At 47.7% G+C, this 23,607-nt stretch overlaps 1 protein-coding gene across 2 annotated transcripts in view; it reads left to right on the top strand.

The window, feature by feature from the left end:
* The first annotated feature begins 2,696 nt into the window (after window positions 1–2,696).
* Window positions 2,697–23,607, top strand: part of LOC141056917 (putative deoxyribonuclease tatdn3-A) — a 52,209-nt gene continuing 31,298 nt past the window's right edge. The window contains exons 1-5 of one of the 2 annotated variants that reach the window (XM_073553379.1): window positions 2,697–2,905; window positions 12,671–12,703; window positions 13,761–13,834; window positions 15,081–15,162; window positions 15,297–15,359. In XM_073553379.1, coding sequence (XP_073409480.1) covers window positions 2,834–2,905; window positions 12,671–12,703; window positions 13,761–13,834; window positions 15,081–15,162; window positions 15,297–15,359 — 324 coding nt within the window. In that variant the 5' untranslated portion in view covers window positions 2,697–2,833. The remainder of the gene's footprint in view (window positions 2,906–12,670; window positions 12,704–13,760; window positions 13,835–15,080; window positions 15,163–15,296; window positions 15,360–23,607) is intronic. The other variant, XM_073553380.1, reaches the window with a different exon arrangement.

Below are 23,607 nucleotides of genomic sequence, written 5' to 3'. Positions count from 1 at the left end.
AGCGCACGGATGGCATCAGCGTATAATGCGTGTGCTGTATGTATGTAACATTGCAAAGTATGGGGAAGCTTTGATTTCTTTCTTTATCCATCTGTCAGAAAAACATTGATGGTAAAAACGGACACACTGATGACACTGGTGCAAAACAATGATGACTTCGGTACAATTTTTCGGATGTGTGAATGTGGCCTGATTCACAGGTCAGTATTTTGCATTAGTGTTTGTATGCTAAAGCCAGGAGAGGGAACTTACAGAAAAAAATAGAATTGAAAGATTGATACCTGTTCTGTGCTTTGGAGACGCGGTTTACTTTGGCATACAAACGCTGATGAAATACTGATGTGTGAATGAGGACTTACACAAATCAGAAGAAAAAAAATCCCCTGCCACCCGTGTGCTGAGGCTCCTGATGTCGCAGATCATACACAGCTGTGAATTTTCTCATGTTTTCTGCTGTAATGTAAACTGGACCACCCCTATAAACACACTTCATGGTGAAACTATGTGCCCCCTCCACATTACACCTACAGGAGCTGTTCTGACCTTCCATTCTACATCTATAGACATTAATATGCAACTATAGCGGCTCCCACACTGATGGGAAGGATTTCTATAAGATTTCGGAGGCGTCTGTGGGACTTTTTTCCCCTTCATCCAAAAGAGCATTTATGAGATCAGACCCTGATGTTGGAGATAGGTCGGGCTCATAATCTCCAATCTGTTGGTTGAAGCTTTGGTTGGACGGTCATGCTCTTCGCCCCCTTCGTCTCTGTATGGACCTTGTGCACTGGGTGCATTCATGGGGAACAGAAAAGAGCCTTCCCCAAACTGTTCCCTCAAATATGGAAGCTGCAATTGTCTTGTGCTGAAGTATTAAGATTTCCTTTCACTGGAACTAAGGATCCGAGGCCAACCACTGATACCAGGCCCATAGTATTCTCCTCCTCCAGCATTTGTACAGCGGGTACAGTGCAGTCAGGGGGTAACGTCCTCCTGGAATCACCAAACCCAGACTCCTCCATCAGACGCAGATAGAGAAGTGCGATCCGTCACTGCACAGAACACGTCTCCTCCAGAGTCCAGTGGTGGCTGCTTTATATCACTCCATCCGACACGCGGCATTGTGCTTGGTGATGTACGGCTGCATGCAGCTGCTCAGCCATGAAGCTCCTAGCGGAGGCGTAGCGTTTGTGCTGATGTTAATACAAGAGGAGGTCTGGACGCTGCAGTTATGGAGTCAGCAGAGCGGTGGTGACTTTTCTGCCCTCTACTCCTCAGCACCCGGTCCCCCATATCTGTAATGTTACGGGGTCTCCACTTTGTGGCTGATTTGCTGTGATTCCTTCCACTTTTCAACAATATCACTTACAGGTGATGAAGGAAGAAATGTCATAACTGCGCTGGTATCAGTGAGCTCTGCACCACCGGCCATTCTGTCACCTAATAGCAGGAGACACAGCACTCGGTGAAGGAGCGACACCATTCCGCGAGGGGTTTATGATTATTTTATTAGACACTGACAGGCGGTTTCCAGTACTGGACAATCCCTTTAAGGGGGCACTGTGGTGGTGATGGAGGCGTGCATAGGTCCCAACCCTCCCGATTCCCACGGGACAGACCCGATTTCTGGTCCTTATCCCGCCGTCCTGGCCGGGAAGCTTTCTATCCCGCGATCGCATGACCGCAAAATACAGCAGAGGTCAGCCAGCACAGTGCGGGGATCGCCGAGTCACAACCACAGGGAGCACAGAGCTCACCTCCAGCCCCAGGAAGCAAGAACCCGGAACTGCAGCTACCGTATATCACCAAGGAGACGCGCCCCCGTCCTGCAGCAAGTGCCCAGAGAGCGTGTGGTGCTGTGAGGACGCGGTCAGGCGTTCAGGTACACACGGAACACGCTGAGTCTGGGCGGGGACAGTGGAGTCTCGGGGACAGAGAGGTCTGGAGGGGACAGAGGAGTCCGGAGGGGACAGAGAGGTCTGGAGGGGACAGTGGAGTCTGAGGGAGAGAGAGAAGTCTGGAGGGGACAGAAGGGACAGAGGACTAGAGGGGTCAGATGAGTCCAGAGGGGACTGAGGAGTCTGGGGAGAGAAAGGAGTACAGAGAGGACTAGAGGGGACAGAGGAGTCTGGGGTGGACAGAGGAGTACAGAGGGGACACAGGAGTCTGGGGTGGACAGAGGAGTACAAAGGGGACACAGGAGTCTAGGGTAGACACAGGAGTCTGGGGTGGACAGAGGGGACACAGGAGTCTGGGGTGGACAGAGGAGTACAGAGGGGACACAGGAGTCTGGGGTGGACAGAGGAGTACAGAGGGGACAGAGGAGTACAGAGGGGACACAGGAGTCTGGGGTGGACAGAGGAGTACAGAGGGGACAGAGGAGTACAGAGGGGACACAGGAGTCTGGGGGTGGACAGAGGAGTACAGAGGGGACAGAGGAGTACAGTGGGGACACAGGAGTCTGGGGTGGACAGAGGAGTACAGTGGGGACACAGGAGTCTGGGGTGAACAGGAGTACAGAGAGGACACAGGAGTAAATGGGTGTGGCTTAAAATGGGTGTGGCTAGGGGCGTGGCCTCAAATTTGCCGTGGCTTACCTTCTTCAAAAGTTGGGAGGTATGGAGGCGTGTGTTATGTTACAAAGAAAAAAAAATGTTTTGTTCCTTTCCCTTGTGACATCTGTAGCCTCAGGACCCAGGAATTGTCTGATCTCCATTCTCCAGCACAATGAGACATTACACCCACTGCCCAGGCATAGAGGGAACACGTGATCTCTGCAGCGCTGCGCCTCTAGTCCCCGCCCCTGTATGAGTGACTGGAGGCAGCTGTCGCCATGTTGGGTGCGGGTCTGGCCGGTCGCTATGTGGACTGTCACTGCCATATGACTGCTGAGGAGTTCTCCCAGGTAATAATCACCGAGGTGTAGTTATGTGCCTCCTCACTGGTCTGTAGACAGTACAGATAAGTATCGGACTCCAGCGGCGGCCATTTTGTTGTAGACCAAGGCTGCAGACATCCTTTCCCGGGCCTCTAGTGATGGGTGTGGCTTCCCCTCATGCTTGTCTATGGTGATACATTGCATGCTAGGAGGAGACTGCTGCTGTATAATGCTTCTTTCTGCTTCACTGTTTGGTAACCTCCCCTGATATGTGCACCAAAAAAAGTGGAGATGTCCAGAACCCCTGGTAGGGCAGAAATGTGGTACAGAGTCAGTATTACTGATAGTGGGGGACAGACACTGGTTATGGGGGTGCTCTTATTATAAGAACACTGCTCACACCATGAGGAATGCTGGTTATAGATCCTAAAATCTACAAAAAAAAAGCGCCTACACCGCGCTCCAAAGCCTCTTTATGTGTAAAACAAAAGCCAAAGCACAGAGGAGACAGAAATCCAATCAGGGAAATTAGGTAGTAATTCATATTTATTAAGATATTCAAAAATACATAGTGACAAAAAGTAATAAAAATTCAAATAGATTAAAACAATGTGTGTACAGGACCAAATTACAGCCATATATAAAAAATATTCATATAAAATATATAGCAGCCCAAAAAGGTAATAGACATTCATATAGAACACCTCTGGTAGGGTGTAAGCAAATAAATGTTTATAAAATATAAATAAGTGTTAGGCTGTGTGCCCATGTAGCGTTTTAAAACGCTCACTAAAAACCGGACTCGTGCGATATTCAAACACTTTCCAAGAGATTTGAAGCATCGCTTGGAAAGTGATTGACAGGTTGGTCACACTCGTCATACATAGTGTTTGACAAGTGTGACCAGGTTTTTACTATTGAGGCCGCCTATGCGGCATCAATAGTAAAAGATAAAATGTTAAAAATGCTAAAAAAAATTAAAAAATCGGGGTATATTTACCTTCCGGCGTCCCGCGCTGCATTCCCAGCCTCAGCGTTCCCAGTAATGCCTTGCGAGACCTGTGATGACGTTGGTCTCTCGTTACTATAGCGATCTCGCGAGACCACGTCATCACAGGACCGTGCCACAAGGCATTACTGGGAACGCTTAGGCCGGGAATGCAGCGCGGGACGCCGGAAGGTAAATATACCCCGATTTTTTATTCTTTTTTTACAGGGGTATGGTACCCAGGGCCTGGAGGACAGTCTCCTCTCCTCCACACCGTGGGTACCAACCGCACATGAGACGCTTAACGTCCCGCACGGTGGGCATAGCCACATGAGGGAAGTCAGCGATTCTCATGCATTCCTATGGGTGCGGAATCGCGGCAATTCTTTGCAATTCTGCACAAAAGAATGAGCATGCTGCGATTTTTTTCCGCGATGCGATTCCGCCGCGGAAAAAAGCGCAGCATTAGCACAGCATGTGCGGAATGCATGGGGGGCGTTCTGTACAAGATTTTTAAGCGTTTTCGCAGCGTTTTCACGCCGAAAATCGCGGCAAAAACGCTTAAAAATCGCTACGTGGGCACATAGCCTTAACCCCTTCCTGCCATCCGACGTACTATCCCGTCCATGGGACCCGGGCCCCTATGCCCATGGACGGGATAGTACGTCTCAGCGATCAGCGGCGCCCACGTGGTGAGCGCCGCTGATCGCGGCCGGGTGTCAGCTGATTATCACAGCTGACACCCGGCACAATGTGTCGACACGTTAACCCCTTGCACACCGCGATCAAACATGATCGCGGTGTACCGGGAGTTAAAGGGAAGCGTCGGCAGGGAGGGGGCTCCCTCCGTGCTTCCCTGAGCCCCCCACGGCAGCGCAATGTGCAGCGCTCCTGCGGGGGGCTCCTTTCCTCCAGGCCCCCGAATCCAAGATGGCGACGGGGGCCTGCAGGAAGCTGGCTTCATCAGTGCCTGCAAAGCGCAGGCACGAGGAAGCCTTCTGCACTGCCTGTGACAGATCGCTGATCTGTCACAGTGATCTGTGATGTGACAGATCAGCGATCTGTCACAGGACAGTGATGTCCCACCTGGGACTATGTAATAAAGTAAAAAAAAAATAAAAAAAAAGTGTAAAAATAATTTAAAAAAAATCGCCAAATAAATTAGTAAAAAAAAAAAAATATTCCCCAATAAATTCATTTTTTGAAAATAAAAAAAAACCAAAACAATAAAAGTACACATATTAGGTATCGCCGCGTCCGTAACGACCCGCCCTATAAAACTGTCCCATTAGTTAACCCCTTTAGCGAACCCCTTAAAAAATAAAAATAAAAAACGAAGCAAAAAATAATGATTTATTATCATACCGCCAAACAAAAAGTGTAATAACGCGCGATCAAAAAGACGCATATAAATATCCATGGTACCGCTGAAAACGTCATCTTGTCCCGCAAAAAACGAGCCGCCACACAGCATCATCAGCGAAAAAATAAAAAAGTTATAGCTCGCAGAATAAAGCGATGCAAAAATAATTATTTTTTATATAAAATAGTTTTCATTGCATAAAACCGACAAAACATAAAAAAACGACCTAAATGAGGTATCGCTGTAACCATACTGACCCGAAGAATAAAACCGCTTTATCAATTTTACCGCACGCGGAACGGTGTAAACGCACTCCCCCAAAAGAAATTCATGAAACGCTGGTTTTTGTTCATTCTGCGTCCCAAAAATCGGAATAAAAAGCGATCAAAAAATGTCACATGCCCGAAAATGGTACCGATAAAAACGTCAACTCGTCCCGCAAAAAATAAGACCTCACATGACTCGGTGGGTCAAAATACGGAAAAATTATAGCTCTCAATATGTGGTGATGCAAAAACTATTTTTACAATAAAAAGCGTCTTTTAGCGTGCGACAGCCGCCAAACATAAAAACCGCCATAAATAGTAAATCAAACCCCCCGTTATCACCCCCTTAGTTAGGGAAAAATAATAAAATAAAAAAAAATGTATTTATTTCCATTTTTCCATTAGGGTTAGGGCTAGGGTTAGGGCTAGGGTTAGGGCTGAGATTAGGGTTAGGGGTGTGTTGGGGTTCGGGTTGGAGTTAGAATTGGGGGTTTCCACTGTTTGGGCACATCAGGGGCTCTCCAAATGCAACATTGCGTCTGATCTCAATTCCAGCCAATTCTGAGTTGAAAAAGTCATATGGTGCTCCTTCCCTTCCAAGCTCTGCCATGCGCCCAAACAGTGTTTTACCCCCACATGTAGGGTATCAGCCTACTCAGGACAAATTGCAAAACAATTTTTGGGGTCCAATTTCTCCTGTTACCCTTAGGAAAATAAAAAATTGGGGGCAAAAATATCATTTTTGTGGAAAAAAATGATTTTTTTATTTTCACGTCCGAGCGTTGTAAACTTCTGTGAAGCACTTGGGGGTTCAAAGTGCTCACCACACATCTAGATAAGTTCCGTGGGGGGGTCTAGTGTCCAAAATGGGGTCACTTGTGGGGAGTTTCAATAGTTTAGGTACATCAGGGGCTCTCCAAACGCACATGACACCCGCAGACCATTCCATCAAAGTCTGCATTCCAAAACATCACTGCTTCCCTTCCGAGCCCCGACGTGTGTCCATACAGTAGTTTTCTCCCACATTTGGGGTGTCAGCGTACTCATGACAAATTGGACAACAACTTTTGGGGTCCAATTTCTCCTGTTACCCTTGGGAAAATGAAAAAATTGGGGACTAATTGATCATGTTTGTGGAAAAAATTCGATTTTTTTATTTTCATGCCCTGGCATTATAAACTTCTGTGAAGCCCTTGGGGGTTCAAAGTGCTCACCACACATCTAGATAAGTTCCTTAGGGGGTCTAGTTTTCAAAATGGGGTCATTTGTGGGGGGTTTCCACTGTTTAGGTACATTAGGGGCTCTCCAAAGGCAACATGACACCCGCAGACCATTCCATCAATGTCTGCATTCCAAAACGTCACTACTTCCCTTCCGAGCCCCGACGTGTGCCCATACAGTAGTTTTCTCCCACATATGGGGTATCAGCATACTCAGGACAAATTGGACAACTTTTGGGGTCCAATTTCTCCTGTTACCCTTGGGAAAATAAAAAAAATGGTGACTAAAAGATCATGTTTGTGGAAAAAATACGAATTTTTTATTTTCACGCCCGGGCGTTATAAACTTCTGTGAAGCACTGGGGGGCTCAAAGTGCTCACCACACATCTAGATAAGTTCCTTAGGGGGTCTAGTTTCCAAAATGGTGTCATTTGTGGGGGGTTTCCACTGTTTTGGTACATTAGGGGTTTTCCAATCGCGACATGGTGTCCGATCTCAATTCCAGCCAAAAACGTCAAATGGCGCTGCTTCCCTTCCGAGCTCTGCCATGCGCCCAAATAGTGGTTTACCCCCACATGTGGGGTATCAGCGTACTCAGGACAAATTGCACAATAACTTTTAGGGTGCTGTTACCCTTGGGAAAATAAAAATTGGGGTGAAAAGATCATTTTTGTGGAAAAAATATGATTTTTTAATTGTACCGCTGTACGTTATAAACTTCTGTAAAGCCCTTGTGGGTTCAAAGTTATATCTAGATAAGTTCCTTGGGGGTCTAGTTTCCAAAATGGGGTCACTTGTAGGGGGTTTCCACTGTTTAGGTACATCAGGGACTCTCCAAACGTGACATGGCGTTCGATCTGAATTCCAGCCAATTTTGCATTGAAAAAGTCAAACGGCGCTCCTTCCATTCTGAGCTCTGCCATGCGCCGAAACAGTCGTTCCCCCCCACAAATCAGGTATCAGCGTACTCAGGACAAATTGCACAATAACTATTGCAGTCCAATTTCTCCTGTTACCCTTGGTAAAATAAAAAAAATTGAACCTGAAGTACTTTTTTTGTGAAAAAAAGTTAGATGTTCATTTTTTTTAAATATTCAAAAAAATTCCTGTGACGCACCTAAAGGGTTAATAAACTTCTTGAATGTGGTTTTGAGCACCTTAAGGGGTGCAGTTTTTAGAATGGTGTCACTTTTGGGTATTTTCTATCATATAGACCCCTCAAAGTGGCTTCAAATGTGATGTGGTCCGTAAAAATAAAATGGTGTTGTAAAAATGAGAAATCGCTGGTCAACTTTTAACCCTTATAACTTCCTAACAAAAAAAAATTTTGGTTCCACAATTGTGCTGATGTAAAGTAAACATGTGGGAAATGTTAGTTATCAAGTTTTTTGTGTGCCATATCTCTGTGATTTAAGGGCATAAAAATTCAAAGTTGGAAAATTGTGAAATCTTCAAAATTTTTGCCAAATTTCCGTTTTTTTCACAAATAAACGCAAGTTATGTGAATGAAATTTTACCACTAACATGAAGTACAATATGTCACGAGAAAACAATGTCAGAATCACCAGGATCCATGGAAGCGTTCCAGAGTTATGACCTCATAAAGGTACAGTGGTCAGAATTGTAAAAATTGGCCCGGTCATGAACGTGCAAACCACCCTTGGGGGTGAAGGGGTTAATAATAATATAAAGTGCAAATTATAATTAATGAGCACACAAATGTGCAGTATATCAGTGATTAGCCAAGTAAATTGTAGTAAAAGTGCAAAGAGAATACCAGAGGGTATAATTATATGTATAATGAAATACCTTTTGGGGTTAACGTCCTGAACGCACACGTACCCCGACGAGCGTTTTGGATTGACTTTCCTGATGGCCCTCCAAAGAAATGCCACCCCACACCATTACTGACTGTTGTGAATTCGCTTTCTGGCCTACCTCTGGTTACTGCTGAAGGTGGTGGAGCTGGTCAGGTTGACGGAGGGGTCGCGAGTTCTCTTTCTGGGCTCCCTCTGGTGGTTACTGGAGGTAATGGAGCTGATCTGATTAACAGAGGCTTGCCACCTGATAATGAGGACGACGATTGGAGATCTGGAATTTCAGACTGGATTTAAGACAGCCGACTCCCTATTCCCATGCTGGTGATTTTTTTCCTGCCTCCTGAGGTCTTAGTTTCCAGCTCAGTCCCTGCATGCTCAGCTAAGTGTTCATTTGCTATTCTGTTCACATTTGATCTGGTTTTGTCTATTTCAGTTTTGTCTGGTCAGCCAGCTCCGGCTGGGGCTGTGCTGAATCTCCATCCATATTTTACTGCTTGTGCCAGTTTGTTTTTGTCCCTTATTAGATTGGCCTCTTTTTGCTCTGCTTTCAGAATATACCAGAGTGCTGATATAGTGGGCGAAGTCGTGCGACTTCAGTATTTTTGCATCAGACGTGTTGGACCTTTTTGCAGGGTTTTTTGCGTGATTGCAGACAGCATCTTTCCTTTCCTGTCCTGTCTAGTCAGTGTGGGACCCATCGTTTGCTCAGTCTATTTTCCTACCTGCGTTTGTGTTTTCATCTTGTCTCACCGACAATATTGGAGCGCCCTCACTCGCCAGGGCCGTGGGGTACTCGGTACCGGGCCGGTTGATCTTCTCAACGGGAGTTGTCACGGCAGCAGTGACCCGGCCGTGGCCCTGGGGCTCCATTGCAAAAGGGGTTGTTTCAGTGTGCTTATGGTGGTGAAAGTTTATAAGTGATTCGTGACGCCACCTGTGGTGCTCGGCAAATGTTAAACCGACGCTGCGGACAGATCCTCTGGGGCAGATGGTGTAGTGCAGCAATGATGTTATAGCCCTCCACAGGCAGGGCTGTAGTCCCAGGGCAGTGTAGGTGAAGTGACACGTAGATGGTGTAGTGTCGGGCGAAGGAGACATGTAGCAGTGCCGGGCAGGTTGACGCAGGAATAAGTGGAGGACACCAGGGCATGTAGTTCCAAAGCTTTACTCACAGTCTGTTGTGGTACAGGTCCACCGGGTCAGGAGCTCAGCCAACTTCCAGGCAAGATGAAGTACTCCTTTCCAACACTCTGCCAACATATGTGCCTTTTCTGAACGTCTCCCTCTTAGCGCCTATAGTGAAGTACTCACAGTACTGAGTTACACTGGAGTTCCTCCTGTCAGATGTTCCTATGAACTCTACTTGTACGGCAGACATCTGTAGCCTACTTCGGGGACTCCTACCTAGTCCCGGCTCACACACGTTGCTGTTGTGCCCCCAAGTCTTGTGTGGGAATAAAGTGGTCACTACTTCTATTCCTCCGGTTTCTGCTGCAGGACCATTAGCATCCATACAACCTCGGGGACCGGACCCCGGCCTTGTGCTTAGAACTTGGGAAGGGTTCTCCTCTAACCCTGGTCCTTGTTCCCTTATTCTCCTCACGTTCCGTATCAATCCTTTCTTTCTTATGGGAGAGTCAGGCTTTCTATCAATGTTCCTTTCTTGTGCCAGCGGACCCTGATCACTGAGGTCGGCTGCAGCACTTCCTTCATCCATCCCATTCAGGGGATCTCCTTTCACAGACTGACCTCGTCAGACTCCTGTGACTAATTAACTAAATTCTATCCTCTTCCCGCTCTTTTAGTGCAAACTAAACTCCACCCGCCTCCCAGCACGCTTCGTGTTCCAAGCAGGGAGCCACCAACGGGTGCTTTGCTACACTACTATGTTGTGTGGGGTGCAGGTGTTGGAGCGTGGTCAGGTGTCTCCACCTTACCTGAATGGTGGGGTACCACACCTCAGGAGGAGGTGTAGTACCTCTGTGGCGACTGAACCCTCAGGTGCGCCACATACCCCCCCGTTAAACACAGCATGTCCGCGAGCTGCAAGAAAACAAAGGTGGACAAATACAGGAACATACAACATTTTTATAATGCTAATAAACATTTCTTATCTAAACATCCCAATGTGGGAGGCACTGAGTCTTGAACGTTGCAAACATTTTAACTACCTATCTATATCTTACTACAGTTCCTAATTCAAAGTGCTATTTCAAGTATTATCATTAACACATTTCTTCACTTCTTCTTTCACATTTTCTACTTTCTTTTATAAACCTTAAGTGACAACCGTTGATGCCTGGTTCGTCACTTGCATTTTTCAAATCTTCATCTTTATTCATATTTCTTTATTAAAACATTCCTGTTAGTCATTGCTATTAACTAGATTCTATATAAAAGCTATTCTCTAGTAATACTTTCATAAGGCACATTATAAAATACTTCACATCAAAACTTCAATAATTCTTGTAAGTGCTGGACACCGCTCCCAGCCGGGATCTCTTGCAGTGTCCTTTTGGTAGGAGCCATGCTCCAAGATGAGGTAGTTCTTATCCATGAAAGAGCTATGAAAAACCAAGAGAGGGCACCTAAGGAGGTGCAACTATATACATTAAAGTTCTGGATCATTCAGTGTCCATGATCTCCACAGTTCAGTAAGGAAAACGCTGCCAATAAAACTGGGCAACAAAACTGGAAAAACATGATGCATAAACAAAAATAACTTTAAGGCACAACAGTGCAAATACCCTCCTGGGTAACAGAGTTACCGTATTTTTCGGACTATAAGACGCACCGGACCATAAGACGCACCCCAATTTTCAGAAGGAAAATAGGGGAAAAAAAAATAATGTGTCAAATGGGGGTCCGTCTTACAGTCCGAATTCAGCTTACCTGGGAAGGGATCCGGCACAGGTGGAGAAGTAGTCACAGGGGTCATTCAGTGGTCCAGGCTCGTGCGGTGGCGGCTCTGTGCTGGGGCAGGTTGGTTGTGCTGGGGCAGCTGCGCTGGGGCTGGGGCAGGTGGGCTGTGCTGGGGCAGCTGTGCTGGGGTAGGGGCAGCTGTGCTGGGGCAGGGGCAGCTGTGCTGGGGCAGCTATGCTGGGGCTGGGGCAGCTGTGCTGGGGCAGCTGTGCTGGGGCTGCTGTGCTGGGGCAGCTGTGCTGGGGCAGGGGCAGCTGTGCTGGGGCTGGGGCAGGTGGGCTTTGCGGTGCGGTGGTGGCAGCGGGCTGTGCTCCGGTGCAGGGGCGGCGGCTCCGCCAGCATTTCTTCGCAGCCCGGAGGCCCCCGCACATCCCTTGCTGGCCGCCACCATGTTGCGGTGGCCTCCGGGAGCATGGCCGCCGGAAAGATGGCCGCCGGTCCAGGGACGGCGCATGCTCAGCTTCAGATCTCATCCCGAGATCTCGGGGGATGATATTCAAATCTCGGCAACGAGATCTCGTCCCCCTGCTGGAGGGCATTTTGCAGGGCTATGCCAGTGCTCATGTTCCTCCTTGCACAGAGACTGAGGTAGCAATTCTGCTGATGGGTTGTTGCCCTCCTACGGCCCCCTCCATGTCTCCTGGTGTACTGGCCTGTCTCCTGGTAGCGCCTCCAGCCTCTGGACACTACGCTGACAGACACAGCAAACCTTCTTGCCACAGCTCCCATTGATGTGCCATCCTGGATGAGCTGCACTACCTGAGCCACTTGTGTGGGTTGTAGAGTCCGTCTCATGCTACCACGAGTGTGAAAGCACAACCAACATTCAAAAGCGACCAAAACATCAGCCAGAAAGTACTGAGATGTGGTCTGTGGTCCCCACCTGCAGAATCACTCCTTTATTGAGGGTGTCTTGATAATTGCCAATAATTTCCATCTGTTGTCTAATCCATTTGCACAACAGCATGTGAAATTGATTGTCAATCAGTGTTGCTTCCTAAGTGGACAGTTTGATTTCTCAGAAGTTTGATTTACTTGGAGTTATATTTTGTTGTTTAAGTGTTCCCTTTATTTTTTTGAGCTGTGTATATTTCTTTGAAGTCAGAAAATGTTGAAATAAACAGATTTATACTTAAGAGTAACTGAAGAGTTCCTGCTGTGCGGGTTCTCGGTGACACCGGTCGTGGTAACACAAATATCTGACTTTTGCAGGATATAGCGGAAATCCTGGAAAGATCAATACAAGTAGGTAGAGCGTATTAATATTATTACCATATTATTATTACTATCATTATTATCATTTTTGTATTATTATTATTTGATTATTTTTTATTATTATTATTTGGGGGTATTCCAGTTTTAAGAACTAAGTGGGAATTAATTGCATTTTTCTCTCGAGTTTTCTGGAAAATTTTGACTCAATGTACAGTTAGAGAAAAAAAAAATTGTGACTTTTTACATCAGTCCCGTCACCATTCTGTGAAGTGGAGGCAAGCACTGCCCGACAGATTCACTATAATGTATGGCAAACAGTGGCGTAAGTTATAGATAAAATGTACTCCTGCTCCTAGCTGGAGTCGACTTCTGATTTCAGCCCATGGGCATCCTGAAAGATGCGGCAGATTAATTAAAAGGAATCTGACAGCAGGTTTTTGCTATGTAATCTGAGAGCAGCATGGCGTAGGGGCAGAGACCCTGATTCTAGTGATGTGTCACCTACTGGGCTGTGTTTTGCTGTTTCAATAAAATCAGTGTTTTATCAGCAGGAGATTATCACTACAGGACTAGGTGTTTCCTAGTCCAACCTCGCCCCCCAGCACTGATTGGCCACTCTCTGTCAATATGCAGTGCACGCAGAAAGCTGCCAATCAGTGGTGTGGGTGTGGTTATACAGGGCTCAGCATTCCGAGCTCTGCTTGGTCTACAGGTGAGAAAACTGTGGTTGTACCAAAATGACAACATGTAGACCAGCAAGTGATACATCACCGGAATCAGGGTCTCAGCCCCTACATTATGCTGCTCTCAGATAGAGTAGCACAAACCTGCTGACAGTTTCCCTGTCTGAGTTCTACAGACCTTTAATCAATACGTAGGAAAAAAAACAGCTTCGATTAATTTCCCCAAAGAATCTTCTTTTGGGTCACAGCAAGCTGAGAAAATGGCGAGGAATTGATATATAAATAAACTGAAAAATTATATACCTCCTGAAATATAAAAAAATGTCATTTATTTACTTTAATTATAGAAAACTCCTCTAATTGCTTACATCCATTGCATTACACGGCATTGCTGTATTTTGCAGGGAGGAGTTCAGGCGCTCGTATCGGTGACAGAACACTCCGGAGAGTTGGAAAGTCTCCTACATCTATCAGAGAGGTTTGTTTCCAAATTTAGGAAGTAAAACTTTATATTTCAGAATGTTCTCCGTCTTCATAGAGGTCGGACAGGGCTTGTAGAAACAATCACTTTTGTAATTTACCGCTTATTGAAAATTTGCAGCCTTTTTTGAGATATGAAGTCATTTCTTTTGTTTACAGCTCGTTGCCTAGGAGACCGACCACTGCCTGCTGCCTGGCTTGTAAAACCCTGTACTAAAACTGGTCAGGATTAGGAGGTAATAGTGCGCTCCAGTGATCCTGGCCGGTATCAAAACAGCGCTTACAGGATCTAGAGACAATGGCTTGTAAGCGCTGCGCATGTTCCGCTGTGTAGCATCGAAGCGGTGGTCGGTCTCCAAGGCAACGAGCTGTAAACAAAAGAACCGTGTTAATATCTCAAGAAGGGCTGAAAATTGTAATAAGCCGTAAATTGCAACCAGCCGATATTATCCATTTGTGAAGATAGGAAAAACCATGTAAAGGGATTGTCCACTACTTGGAAAACCTCTTCTTAAATGTCTGAGTCCCTTGAGTAAAACAAGAAAAGCTTCTATCTCCTGCATTGGCCCCGCTCTATCAATACTTGTGTGACATTGTTATGTCGCATCAACGCTGCAGCCAATCAGTCACTAACAGGCTGCAGTTCTACTTCCTTCAGGTCAAACTCGCATGTCCAAGGGAAGTATGAGAATTGCAGTCCATTAGCGACTGATTGGCTGCAGCGTTCACAGGACATCACAGTGTCATTCGAGCACTGGTAGAGCGGGGCACATGCCCTAACACTTGTCACAGCTGCTACAATTGTATCTAGAGGAGACAAACTCCAGTAATAATGAATCATTTGCGATGGAGACTGATACATTTTGCCTGCAGTGATACATTGTAGCAAACTTTTAGAATGGGAGATCCCTTTGTGCTGCTGATGAACATAGACTAGAGCTCAGCGATGTGCCCAGGCTCAGTATTTGCACCTGTTGTGCATAAAATAGGCTCATTTTTGCTGCTTTTTTATTCGTTTTTTTACTTGCATTTTTTTCCCCCATTTATTTTATTTGATGAAAAACGCTGAAAAAATTGATATTCTGCAGATTTGAAAAAACGCTTTGAGTCCGTGCTCTTGTTAAGTTTTTGCAGCACACATTATTGCACCAAAACCATGTCTTTTAGCAGGAAAAACGCTGCTTAAGATACGACATATCCAGTGGCACATAAATGTATTTATTTAGGCATTTTGCCACTTCCAGGTACCCCAGTTATGTGATGCCGTGTTTTGGCGTGCACCCTATCCAGAGTACAGCAGATGGGTATCGCAGTGCGACATTGCAGGTAATCACACCTTGGTTTTGTATCTCTGTATCAAGCTGTGCACTGGCAAGCAGGTTTGCAGTTATCGCGTTTTTGCAGATTTGATTGCACAGTGTGAATATAATATACATTTCATTTTCTTCTTTTGATCGCAGGATCTGGAGCCTGCCCTCGAACAGTTCGAAAAATACAGGGATCAGCTTGTTGGCATTGGAGAAGTAAGGGTTAAATCACTCACTTTTGCATATTCAGTTGATATATATATATATATATATATATATGTATATAAATATAAATATATACAGTCATGGCCAAAAGTATTGACACCCCTGCAATTCTGTCAGATAATATTCAATTTCTTCCTGAAAATGATTGCAATCACAAATTCTTTGGTATTATCTTCATTTAATTTGTCTTAAATGAAAAAACGCAAAAGAGAATGAAGCAAAAAGCAAAGCATTGATCATTTCACACAAAACTCCAAAAATGGGCCGGACAAAAGTATTGGCACCCTCAGCCTAATACTTGGTTGCACAACCTTTAGCCAAAATAACTGCGACCAACCGCTTCCGGTAACCATCAATGAGTTTCTTACAATGCTCTGCTGGAATTTTAGACCATTCTTCTTTGGCAAACTACTCCAGGTCCCTGATATTTGAAGGGTGCCTTCTTCAAACTGCCATTTTTAGATCTCTCCACAGGTGTTCTATGGGATTCAGGTCTGGACTCATTGCTGGCCACCTTAGAAGTCTCCAGTGCTTTCTCTCAAACCATTTTCTAGTGCTTTTTGAAGTGTGTTTTGGGTCATTGTCCTGCTGGAAGACCCATGACCTCTGAGGGAGACCCAGCTTTCTCACACTGGGCCCTACATTATGCTGCAAAATTTGTTGGTAGTCTTCTGACTTCATAATGCCATGCACACGGTCAAGCAGTCCAGTGCCAGAGGCAGCAAAGCAACCCCAAAACATCAGGGAACCTCCGCCATGTTTGACTGTAGGGACCATGTACTTTTCTTTGAATGCCTCTTTTTTCTCCTGTAAACTCTATGTTGATGCTAGAGTTGAGCGACTTTTGGTTTTTTAGGGTCGCGTTTCGTTTCGTGAAACCCGACTTTTCCAAAAGTCGGGTCGAGCAAGATCGTCCGATTATAGGGAAAAGTCGGGGTCGTCCCGAAACACGAAACCCAATGTAAGTCAATGGGGAATAAAAGTCGGCAGCGAGAGGAGGACAGGAAACACACCTACAGTGCCCATTTGAATGCCAAAAGCATCAATTCTTCTTACTTAAGCTTGTCAACCTTAATTAACTTCATAATATAAGTTACGCACTGAAAAATGGGGGTTATTTGGCTAAAGTTGTGGGGGGGGGGAGGGCTGGCTGCAGGTTTTCATGTGCCCTGGGCGAAAGAGCGCCCCTTTAACACATACCACAACTCATCATGCTCCGATACGGCAGAGAAATAGCGGTATAGTACAATGAAAAATACCTCACTTTTTACATCTCATGACGAGGCCCATCTATTTCTCCATACAGAATCATTGGTCCCATATAATGTTTGAAACAGTATATGATGAGCTCCACATAATGCTACAGTATATGTTGGTCCCCATGGATGAAGCTCCACTGTCTTATGGGCCCAAATAATGCTCCAAACATAATGGGCCCCATTTCTAATGCTCTAGTGTATAATGGGCCCTGTAAATGCTGCTCCAGTGTCTGATGTCCACCTTTGGAATGTTCCAGTGTATGGTGGGCCCCATCTATCATTTTCCAGAGTATAGTGCTCCCCAAAAATTGCTGTCCCAACATTGAAAACAATCAAATAAGTCTCCTCGCTAGGGAATCCCTGTACTTGTCTGGACAGGTGCTGTAGCTTGCTTAACAGCTCGCCAGCCGTTCTCACGCCCAGTATGGATTGCACGTGATTGCACAAAGGTTAGAAAGGGTACCGTATCCCTGGATAACATGTATGGATAGCGTACACATTCAAAATATATGTCTATACAGCATGAGGCAGGCTCAGACGGTGTTAGGCCCAGTATGGATTGCACATCATTGCACAAAGGTTAGAAAGGGTACCGTATCCCTGGATAACATGTATGGATAGCGTACACATTCAAAATATATGTCTATACAGCATGAGGCAGGCTCAGACGGTGTTAGGCCCAGTATGGATTGCACGTGATTGCACAAAGGTTAGAAAGGGTACCGTATCCCTGGATAACATGTATGGATAGCGTACACATTCAAAATATATGTCTATACAGCATGAGGCAGGCTCAGACGGTGTTAGGCCCAGTATGGATTGCACGTCATTGCACAAAGGTTAGAAAGGGTACCGTATCCCTGGATAACATGTATGGATAGCGTACACATTCAAAATATATGTCTATACAGCATGAGGCAGGCTCAGACGGTGTTAGGCCCAGTATGGATTGCACGTCATTGCACAAAGGTTAGAAAGGGTACCGTATCCCTGGATAACATGTATGGATAGCGTACACATTCAAAATATATGTCTATACAGCATGAGGCAGGCTCAGACGGTGTTAGGCCCAGTATGGATTGCACGTGATTGCACAAAGGTTAGAAAGGGTACCGTATCCCCGGATAACATGTATGGATAGCGTACACATTCAAAATATATGTCTATACAGCATGAGGCAGGCTCAGACGGTGTTAGGCCCAGTATGGATTGCACGTGATTGCACAAAGGTTAGAAAGGGTACCGTATCCCTGGATAACATGTATGGATAGCGTACACATTCAAAATATATGTCTATACAGCATGAGGCAGGCTCAGACGGTGTTAGGCCCAGTATGGATTGCACGTCATTGCACAAAGGTTAGAAAGGGTACCGTATCCCTGGATAACATGTATGGATAGCGTACACATTCAAAATATATGTCTATACAGCATGAGGCATGCTCAGACGGTGTTAGGCCCAGTATGGATTGCACGTGATTGCACAAAGGTTAGAAAGGGTACCGTATCCCCGGATAACATGTATGGATAGCGTACACATTCAAAATATATGTCTATACAGCATGAGGCAGGCTCAGACGGTGTTAGGCCCAGTATGGATTGCACGTGATTGCACAAAGGTTAGAAAGGGTACCGTATCCCCGGATAACATGTATGGATAGCGTACACATTCAAAATATATGTCTATACAGCATGAGGCAGGCTCAGACGGTGTTAGGCCCAGTATGGATTGCACGTGATTGCACAAAGGTTAGAAAGGGTACCGTATCCCCGGATAACATGTATGGATAGCGTACACATTCAAAATATATGTCTATACAGCATGAGGCAGGCTCAGACGGTGTTAGGCCCAGTATGGATTGCACGTGATTGCACAAAGGTTAGAAAGGGTACCGTATCCCCGGATAACATGTATGGATAGCGTACACATTCAAAATATATGTCTATACAGCATGAGGCAGGCTCAGACGGTGTTAGGCCCAGTATGGATTGCACGTGATTGCACAAAGGTTAGAAAGGGTACCGTATCCCTGGATAACATGTATGGATAGCGTACACATTCAAAATATATGTCTCAGGAGGCAGGCTCAGACGGTGTCAGGCACAGTATGGATTTGACGGCCCAGATTACACAGCGGAGGAGCAGGGAGAGGTAAAGATTGCAAATGCTGGGGCCCTGCCCAAGCAAGGGGGGCCCACTCGTGGGCGTCGGTACTGGCACTGGGCCCCTCATAGTACAGCGTTGTGTCTGACGGCGGGTGTGCACCACCACCGTCAGAGACACTTGATTGCACTATGAGGGACCCTGTGCCAGTGCCCGAGCCCAAGAGTCGGCCTGCCCACCTGTCCAGGGCAACGGCACTCGCACGGTGTCGTGCGCTAGGTGGTTACCCCGGCCATGGGGGGGAGGCAGCACAGTTAGGGAGTTTTAGAAAGTGGCATATGTTGATGTTGGACATTCAGCTGATGCAAAAGGCGAAATAGGTGAAGTACCAGGAAGAGGTGGACCAAAGCAAGCCATTTTTCTGTCACCCTATGTGTCATCAGGGGAAGGTGGGACAAAATCCTTGGAAACCCATGCGTGGTTCATTTTAATGAAGGTTAGATCATCCACATTTTGGGTTGACAGACGGGTCCTTTTTTCTGTCAGGATTGATCCAGCTGCACTGAAGACTCTTTCCGATAGCACACTTGCAGCTGGGCAAGCGAGCTCCTGTAAGGCATATTGGGCCAATTCAGGCCAGGTGTCCAGTTTAGCGGCCCAATAGTCAAAGGGGAATGACCTGTGTGGGAGAACATCGATATGGGAGGAAAAGTAGTTTGTAACCATAGTTGACAACTGCTGTCTCCTGTCACTTTCCATCGATGCAGTATTACCAGTTGTGTGAGCGGTATTTGAAAAATCAGTCCACAACATTGTCATGAAACCCCTGTCTCCAACGCCACTTCTGCTGTGTGCACCACGAACACCTCTGCCAAGCTGCCCCCGGCCCGTACGGCTCGTGTGAGAACCATCACCGCTGCTGTGTGCTGGGAATGCCTCAAGCAACCGATTTACCAGAGTTGCTTGTTTATTAGCCAATATTAGGTCAAGGTTCTCCTGTGGCATGATGTTTTGTAATTTGCCTTTATAGCGTGGATCCAGGATGCTGGCCAACCAGTAGTCGTCATCGTTCATCATTTTGGCAATGCGGGGGTCCCTTTTTAGGATCCGCAAGGCATAATCTGACATGTGGGCCAATGTTCCCGGTGTCAATGATGCACTGCGAGTGCTGGGTGGAGGAGCACTTTCTGGCAAATCCACATCCCTCCAGTCACGCACAAACCCTGTACCAGACCTTGCCACGCCAACATTTTCACTTGCCCCACGAGATGCATCCTCCTCCCCTAAGTAATCATCCCCATCATCCTCCTCTTCTTCCTCCACCTCATCCAGGAGAGGTCCCTGAGCAGACAATGGCTGAATGTCATCAAGGATTCCCTCCTCCTCTTCCTCCTCATCAACATTGGCTGCAGACGCCTGCTCCTTAAGGTGCGTGAAAGTTTGCATGAGCAGACGCATAAGTGGGATGCTCATGCTTAGGATGGCGTCGTCTGCGCTTACCAGCCGTGTGCATTCCTCAAAACACTGAAGGACTTTACAAAGGTCTTTCAGCTTCGACCACTGCACGCCTGTCAACTCCATGTCTGCTCTCAAAGTGCCTGGCCGTGTATCCTCCCACAAATGCATTATGGCCTGCCTCTGCTCGCACAGCCGCTCCACCATGTGCAGGGTGGAGTTCCACCTTGTTGCAATGTCGATAATGAGGCGGTGGTTGGGAAGGTGGAGCAATCGCTGCAGCTTCTGCATACGAACGGAGTGTACAGGCGACCGGCGGATGTGCGCGCACAGTCTTCGCACCTTCTGGAGCAGGGCTGTTAACTCCGGATAATTTTTGAGGAAGCACTGCACCACCAGGTTCAAGGTGTGAGCCAAGCAAGGTATGTGGCTGAGTTTTGAAAGGGCTATGGCTGCCACAAAATTACGGCCGTTATCACTAACTACCTTGCCTGCCTCAAGATGTACACTGCCCAGCCATGACTCAGTTTGTCGCTTCAAGTACTCGGCCAGCACCTCGGCGGTGTGTCTGTCGCCCAAACACATCATCTGCAACACAGCCTGCTGACGCTTTCCACTAGCTGCTCGATAGGGGGACACATCGTGTGCAACAGTGGCAGCTGCAGATGGAGTGCTCGTACGACTGCGCTCTGTGGACGAGCTTTCGCTTCTGGAGGAGGAGGAGGAGGAGGGTCGAACGCCTACAGCCAACTGTTTCCTATACCGTGGGCTAGGCAGCACTGTCCCACCACCGCTGTCCCCTGTGGACCCTGCATCCACCACATTAACCCAGTGCGCAGTGATGGACACGTAACGGCCCTGGCCATGCCGACTGGACCATGCATCAGTTGTGAGGTGCACCTTTCCGCTCACTGACTGCTTGAGTGCATGGACAAGGCGGTCTTTCACATGATGGTGGAGGGCTGGGATGGCTTTGCGAGAGAAGAAGTGGCGACTGGGTAGGTCATAGCGTGGTACTGCATAGGCCATGAGTTCGCGGAAAGCTGTGCTTTCCACCAACCGAAAGGGCATCATCTCAAACGAGATTAGTTTGGCAATGTGGGCGTTCAAACCCAGTGTACGCGGATGAGAGACTGAGTACTTTCTTGACCTACTCATAGTGTCTGGGAGGGTGAGCTGGACTTGAGAGCTGCATATGGTGGAAGTAGCGGTGGACAGGGCGGACTGAGAGAGGGTTGATGATGGTGATGGAGTTGGTGTTCTTTCTGATGGCCTAGAATCAGTCTTTCGTTGATATAACAGTGGGATTCCCTGACTGCTGTGGCCTTGCAACGACACCTCAACATTTGCTGCTGTGCTAACCGGTGGGCTTACAGTGGGGTAACAATGTAGCGTTGCTGACTACCTTCGTTGTGATCAGTTGCACATGTGGCACTTGAGGTTTGGTGTTGTGTCCACGCTTGCAAGTGCATGCTGGTTAAATGTCTAAGCATGCAACTGGTATTCAAATTTTTCAGATTTTTCCCTCGGCTAAAGGTCTTTGCGCACTTCTTACAGATAACCTTGGCCTGATCATGAGGATTTTGTTCAAAAAAGTGCCACACTGCACTCTTCCTACTTTGGCAGACATTTTGCGGCCTAGCATGCTGTGATCTTTTGACCCTCTGGACAAGCTGTCCAGCAACTCTTTTGATGTTTGGAACCTGTCTTTGGAGTGCTCCGGGCCTGCCAGATAACAGCTGTTGCGATGTCGATGTCTGCTGTGGATGCTCCTCATCTGAGCTATTGGAAGCAGCACCCTCTTCCCCCAATGGATGCCAATCTGGGTCAACAACTGGGTCATCCATCACCTCCTCTTCTATGTTGTAAGGTACACCTGGGGTGGACCCGCTAGACCGTGGCAACGAACCTCCCGGGGGCGAGCTGACCAGGTGGACCACCCCCTATACAGGGAGCGTTTGGGGCAAGCCCGCGGGTAACTATTACCACGGCAGCTGGTACCCTGGAGAGTAACGACAGACAGACAACTAGAGCCGAGTTGGGGGTACAGGACTGACGGTACCGGCTTGGAGACACAGGACAGGCGGGCACGGCTGGGAGACACAGGACAGGCGGGCACGGCTGGGAGACACAGGACAGGCGGGCACGGCTGGGAGACACAGGACAGGTGGGCGCGGCTGGGAGACACAGGACAGGCGGGCACGGCTGGAAGACACAGGACAGGCGGGCACGGCTGGGAGACACAGGACAGGCGGACACGGCTTGGAGACACAGGACCTAGGAGAGAGGAAAAATGGAGAGGTGAACGAGCCACGGATGGACAGGACGCGATAGCGTGCATAGAGGGCGGCCAGAATCACTAGGGAAAAGCAGTGATACTCAGGCACTGCTGGCAGGAAGAGGCGGCCAGATATAGGGGCTAGTAGGAGGACTTCCGGGTCGTGACCTAAAGTGGAGGAGGAGCAGGTGCGCGTCCTCAGGAGGAGGAGGAGGAGCGCGCGTGCCCAGGCACAGTATGTGCACGCGCCCGCCGAGCAGGAGGGGCGGGAGCGTGCACCCGGCGCGGTCCGGAAGACCGGACGAAGGGGACCGCTGGACAGAGAAGAGGAGCCGGGGAGGACCGAGGACGGCGGCGCAGAGGGAAGCAGGATGCCGGAGGAAGGGTAAGCTGCGGCCGGGAGGAGGCAGGGAGAGGAGCGCGCGGCAGCCGCCGCGTGACAGTACCCCCCTCCCTACGCGCCCCCCTCCGCAGTCCGGAAAAGAATTTGGCCAAGATTCGAGGGGCCTGGATGTTCTCTTGGGGCTCCCAGGACCTCTCCTCGGGACCAAAGCCCTTCCAATCAACCAAGAAAAAGGTTCTCCCCTTTTGCTTCCTCATGGCCAAAATATCTTTAACCTCGAATACATCGTCTGCGGAGACAGGCGGAGGTGAGTGAGGGGCCTTAGAAAGGAAACGATTGAAGACGACTGGTTTTAGCAAGGACACATGAAAGGCATTAGGGATACGGAGAGAGGCAGGAAGCCGTAGTTTATAGGAGACATCATTAATACGGGACAAGATCTCAAAAGGTCCAATATAACGGGGACCCAGTGTATGGGAAGGGACCTTGAGGCGAATAAACTTGGAGGCCAGCCAAACTTTATCACCAGGGTGATATGGCGGAGCATCCAGGCGTCTTTTGTCGGCGTGTCTCTTAACTCTGTTACGTACCAGCTCGAGAGCGGCCTTGGTCTCCTGCCAGATCCTGGAGAATTCCCCGGTCAGAAGGTCAGCCGCCGGTACACCCGAGGCAGGAGGAACCGGTAGAGGTACACCAGGATGTTGCCCATAGACGATAAAGAAAGGGGACTTGCCTGAAGACTCGCTGGCGTGGTTATTATAGGCGAACTCGGCCCACGGGAGAAGTTCAGCCCAGTCGTT

The sequence above is a fragment of the Dendrobates tinctorius genome, unplaced genomic scaffold, assembly GCF_039654945.1.
Source record: "Dendrobates tinctorius isolate UK_male_01 unplaced genomic scaffold, ASM3965494v1 ptg000201l, whole genome shotgun sequence".
NCBI lineage: Eukaryota > Metazoa > Chordata > Amphibia > Anura > Dendrobatidae > Dendrobates > Dendrobates tinctorius.
Note: the sequence above shows the minus strand (reverse complement) of the source record. Positions and strands in the feature narration are given on the sequence as shown.